General features: G+C 39.6%; 1 protein-coding gene across 1 annotated transcript in view; it reads right to left on the bottom strand.

The window, feature by feature from the left end:
* The window catches only part of KLHL32 (kelch like family member 32), a gene marked incomplete at its 5' end in the record, with an annotated part of 17,259 nt that extends 12,213 nt beyond the window's left edge, over positions 1-5,046 (bottom strand). Inside the window, one exon of the mRNA XM_010178352.2 lies at positions 4,320-5,046. Coding sequence (XP_010176654.1) covers positions 4,320-5,046 — 727 coding nt within the window. The remainder of the gene's footprint in view (positions 1-4,319) is intronic.
* Positions 5,047-5,978: the final 932 nt, after the last annotated feature.

Genomic DNA, 5,978 nt, shown 5'->3' with positions numbered 1-5,978 from the left:
CTCTTTCATATACAGACTAAGACTGTGTCACTGATGCAATTTTTATGTACCTGTTAAGCTCCCGGTAATTTCTGTGCCGGCCACACCACAAAACTTGATTTGGCTAGATACTGTAGGTTTCTATCAATTACAGATCTATTTTTCATAAACCAATTTTATAGGCATTTATGGAGAAAAAAATTTCTTCTCCGCACAACAAACACCAGACTGATAGCAAGGTAATCCTTTTCTTCCCCAAACCACTTGCAAACTCAGAAGAGTTCTCCAAGATCTGTGATCTCTATCATTTCCTTGGTCAAAATCTCCACCACTAGAGAAAAAATTATAATTAAAAAATAATAATAATTAAAAAAAACCTATTGAATTTTGAAGAAAAAGCTGTTAAATATGAAGCAACTGTACAGGGTTGGCTTGTTTACCCCCTGCAAGCTGAATTTCCATGTGCACGTCAAGATGTGATTTTAGCTGACACACTTAAGGTCAGGCAACTGGGACCTCTGCAAAACAACAGCAAAATACTTGCTTTAGAGAAGACTTTCCATTTGCTAATCTCTTGAGCACTTGAGGTGGAAGGGAAGCCTCGTTATCCCCAGCTGCAGATGCAAGAAAGGCCCAGAGCTGAACTGCCTGGCAGAGGTTCCTTGCCCCTCTCTGTCCCCATAGGCGCTGCACCTATATGGGAGGAGGAAGGTTAAGGTATAGAAAAGTAGGTCTCCAGATTTGCATGTGCTCACCATGGAGGATGCAGGGAAATGGTCATAGTTCAAGTTCTCACTCTTATGGAAAACATCTCCTTTCTTTTATAGCAAATGATTGTTAGTAATGTTGAACTCCAAAGGGTTTGCTGCATTTTGTTTCTCTTTCACTCAAATACTTCACTTTTCAAGCATGTGGCATGCAATTCATTTGTGAAATGGGTCACGGTGTCAGATGTTAACTGGGGCCTGCAAGATTAATCTTTCTATAAAATTTCCAAACCATCTGCCCAATGCTGTACTGTCAATACAGAGAACTTATTTTAATGAATTCTCATCTATTTTTTTAAAAGAAGAGAAGAAAATAAAATGAGAGCTGTGAAAAAAAAATTTTAAAGATGAGAAAAAATAATGACGCAAATATAAAAATATGTTCCACAATAGATGGAGCTCAGAAAACTCGAGAACTGAACCCACTAATGCTGACCAGAGGGACTGACTAGTTTCAGAGTGCAGAGGGCTCCCTCTGAGCCTTCTGGCAGGGTAAAAACCCCAAAGGGGTGGTGGCAGCTTAGGAGTCCCTCTGTCACCTGGAACATGGGCCTCTCCCATCTCCTACTGCCAGCACGCACTTAGGCTTGTACAGCGTTTTGTTCAGCACACTTCCCTTCCCTGCTGCCCTTGCCATGATTTGCTGCTCTCTTATTTTTGATTCCTTCTCGTATTTGTCCCAAAGGAGCAGCAAAGAAAGCTGAAAATGAATCCCAATAATAATAATAATAGAAACTCCTTAAGGCTAGTCAGCTTTTGATTAGCAAAGCCTTTACAAGGCAAGGGGCTGTAGCAGAGGCACTGATGCTTTGGCTACAGAGTAAGTAAATGGTCTGTGTGCAGGTCATGTTTTGATGACTCTCTCCGCAAATATAAGGGCTAGAAACTTATATTATCACTATTTAATTTATTCACTTACTAAAAACATAGGCACATTTTCATGGTTACCTTGCCAGCTGGCAGTAGCAGACTGATTTTGAGAGCTCTTGCTGGTGACCTGTACTTCCCAGAAAAAGCAGCAGGGAAACAGCTCAGAAGCATCCCTAACTCAGACTAATTTTTTAATTACTTAATTTTAGGCCACATACTTCAAAATTAGATTCCCTCCTGCATCACTGATTATTCTTATGCTTACACCTGATATTTGAGATGACGAACAGTGGCTTTTTTAAGCAGTGCTTACTGATGTTTTTGGAAAAATAAAGTATCTCTCTGTACTGTTCCCCTGCCTCTGAATATACATGTACAGTGAGTTACATTCTGTCCCGAAGCAATTAATTAATAGTAGAATTTATTGCATCTCCATCTACTTTTATTTACAAAATAACTCTCTTCAATACACAGAACCTAGTTTTCAGTCTGTATGTAATTCAGATTAATACCCTACTGAAGTATTGCATAGTATGCTTTTGTAATTGATAATAACCTGTCAGAATCTAGCGACTCAAAACTGCTAAGCATTTTTTTTTTCCCAAAAGCTATACAAAATACAAGTGAAAAGTCCCATGTATTCTATTCCACTGCCAAACCATCGCTCCCTTACTGTGACGTTAACAAAAGCTGTTTTGGCAGCCATACTGATAAAATATTTTCTGTTGTTTTGCCCAGTTTTAAAGAGTTTGTCTAATAGGCTTCCACTTACCTCCTCCCCTGACTCGACAGCTGTATTAGAGGCATATCCCTAAATACAGCGTCACACTGCTTCAATTATACAAATGCAGATAGCACTTAAACACACAGGCAGGCACACATTTCACCTAACTAAGCACATTAATTTCTCCTCAGCATAATTTTCCCTTTACTAGCACATCTGGAAAGATTAAATGTAGTCTTCAAGCAGTCCCACATCTGAGTTAAAAATTTCTATCAAATACTTCCTTGGAGGTTTTTTTTGTACAGGAAAAAAAAAAAAAAGAAATTAAGAAAAACAGATTACTTTTTTCACGTACTGGAGCAAGGACCACACTGACGGATGTTTCTAGTGTCTGTTCAATGATTTTATATGAATATGTTTAACAAAATTTCCTAAAAAGTCCTGTTTTTCATAAATCAAGACCGACAAACGTAAACCACAAGAGGAGGAAAAAAAAAAAAAATCAAAGATACAGCCATAATAGCATCTATGTATTTGAATTGTCCATCATCAGCACACATCTCTCTTCACTGATAAAGCAGGAAAGGTAGTGAATAAATAGTGTAATGCTCTGAACATGCCCAGCTGGTACCCTAAAGCAGAAACCCTGTTTCTGTGTCATACCTGGGTCTCAAAGCCCACTGTGTGCACACTTCAAGAGTAACATACAACGCAAACTACAAGACTCCTTTGATGACAGCTGTTGAAGAAAGTGACATACCAGGGATCCTGGTGATTTTCTGTGTTTGGTCATGCTCTTAATTCCAAAGTCATTATTCATTATTTTAGCATATATGTATCAAAATAGATACCTGCTACCTCCCCTGCCAGTGCTTGGGAATCCATTCCCATAAGGCACTTAATCCACATGGGCAGAAAGATAATCTGCAAGGAGCTGTGCTAACCTAAAAGACGTACTTTCAGAAGCACAGCAAAGGCCTAAGTAGCTAACTTAATCTTTCATTCATATACCACCTTTTCACCAGAGGGATCCCAGAACATATTAAAACCCCCAGAGGGTATCTACAGCGAAGATGGCAATCACTGAACATTTTTCTCAAGGGCTGGCCCCATTTACTCATTAACTTCCTTGATCAATATTGTAACTTTATAACCTTCTGTGACACACTTCTTACTAAAAGGTGGATATCTTTCTGTCAAATCTTCTGTAGACAGCATCGACCTTATTCCAAAGTAACTAATACCAGAAAAGTCACTACAAAGACTGATGACACAATGTCCTCAACTCCCATCATTGTGCACATGTAAAATAAAAAGGACGTCAGACAAAGTTGCAAATGACACGTTAGTTTACGATTACAAGGCCTATACTGTCATCTATCTGTGCCATAAAGCTATGGTTACATCCAGCAGTCCTGTGCACTTGTTATGGACAGTCAGAGCCCTGCGTGATTTCTAACGAAGGTCATCTTGGCCTGTTACCATGCCCTGAAGAGCAAGCGGCAGCAGTTCATACACCTGCCTTCAAGCCATGGCTCTACAGACACCAACAAGCACTTAAATATCCATTTCATTACCAGGAATAACTGCAGAGGTACCAGACCATACTACAGAAACCGGGCCCTGGTTTTTTGTTTTTAAGAAGCACACAGAATTTGTCACCTGAAATTTGTCCAAAAATGCATTATAATTTCGATTCACTATGATTTATGAATTGACTGGAGGTAGCACATAACATATATACAGCTTTGAAACACAGAGAGATATTTAGCAGACAAAAAATATTGTATAAGGTATGTTATTATCCTATATTTCTAATCAGGCTTGATTGTATGCTTCAAGGTTTAAATTTTTTGAAATACCCATCCCCTAAGACAGAAGTTATCCTGACATAAAAACCAAAGAAGAATTATCACTTTCATTTGAGACGGTATTTTGGTATTTTGTTAGTACCTCAAACTGTGTGAAACGTTTTCTACCTGATATCCAAAGAAGACCATCCACCACATATCCTGCATGGCATGAGAGCGATCGATCAAAGGACTGTACAAAGGTCCACTTGTTCTTCTTGGGACAATAGCGTTCCACTGTAGGTAACACCTGACGCAATTCATTTCTGCCCCCAACTGCATAGAGGTACTCGTCCACCGCTCCCAGCACAAAGTGTTCCCGACAGTTCTTCATTGGAGCTATCTCAGCCCAAGAGTTAGTGCGGGGGTCGTATCGACAGGCAGTTCTCACCGCACAAGAGCGCCCTGTGGAGTGCTCTGCCTCTCCACCAGCTACAAAAAGAAAGTCTCCCATGACCGCGACACAGTGGTGGCTTCTCCCTACAGGCATAGGCGCTAGCTCGCTCCAGTTTGCAATCCCTGCAATATGAACGTTCTCTTGATCTACCGGATTGAAGTATCGCAATTCCTTCACTTTACAGATTTCACGCTTTTTCCCACCAATAATGTAAAGTGTGTCTGACTGGAAGCGAGGTTTTGTCCTTCTGGTCTGCCAAACGGGCTGTGCATAGATGCTCTGGTGGTAAGCCAAGGCCTCATTAATAAGCGCTGTCGCAGTTTCACTAGCTTGGACAAGAGGATGAGAAAGAGCTACGGTATGCAGTGTATCCACATCCATAAGGCCAAAGCGGACGTACTGGAGAAGTTCATCCAGGTACTGGTAGCGGCAGTTGTGTTCCAACCACCTCACAGCCAGCTAAAAGTTGGGGGAAGGAAAGGAGAAACAAAACAGCAATTATTTGTGTACAACTCTGTCAAAATTTGACCATTTGAAAACTGCTTGCATTCCAGGAGCAGCTATAAACTTGCCTCAGTAGTAAATACCAATCAATATAAAAAGCTGTTATGAATGCATGGGAGTCAACATAGAATCATAGAATGGACCTTAAAGATCATCTAGTTCCAACCCCCCTGCCATTAGCAGGGACACCTTCCACTAGGTGTTAAAAGACATAAAAGATACCTTTTGTAAAAAAACCATAAAAGATACCTACTAAAACTCCACCTATAATACACATAAAAGCAGTATTACACCAGTCCCCCTAAAGAATTTCCACAGCATTATCAGATTGCAATACTGCTGTGCAATACTCTTGCTGTGCAAACTCTTAGTGATGCTATAGGAGACCACAATATCCCAGAATCAAGTGGCTGTAGCAATAATATAAACGTAGGGACTATGTGATCACTGGAGATCATGGGAGCACTAGAAAGAAAAGTAAGATTACGGTTAGATGATTAGAAATAAAAGCCCTTTCTCCCCTCCATCTTTCTTTCTATTTATGACAAAATATTGAAGGAATATAACAAAATACATATTGAATCCTTCAATATTTTTTTCCTTCTTCATTTATTCTATTCATAAAGCAGAGAGAGGTGTATAGGGACCAGAAATTAAACCAGAGAAGAGAGAAACAGAGAAGAGGCTCTGCTGATTTAGGACTGACAGAAAGCAGCAAGGCAGACTAAAACTATTCAGCAATTGCAGCTGGTATTTACAGCCAAAATTAAATACAGCCTTTAAATTACATAAAACATATTGAATTCAACCAGGTCTAATAAGAGGTTAGGAAGGGATTAAACCATTTCAAGAACAGTTGTATAAAGTATTTTTTAAAACATCCAGTG

This window comes from Antrostomus carolinensis, unplaced genomic scaffold (assembly GCF_000700745.2).
Source record: "Antrostomus carolinensis isolate BGI_N321 unplaced genomic scaffold, ASM70074v2 scaffold25091, whole genome shotgun sequence".
NCBI lineage: Eukaryota > Metazoa > Chordata > Aves > Caprimulgiformes > Caprimulgidae > Antrostomus > Antrostomus carolinensis.
The sequence above is the reverse complement of the archived record's forward strand: the minus strand, read 5'-3'. Positions and strand labels throughout refer to the sequence as shown.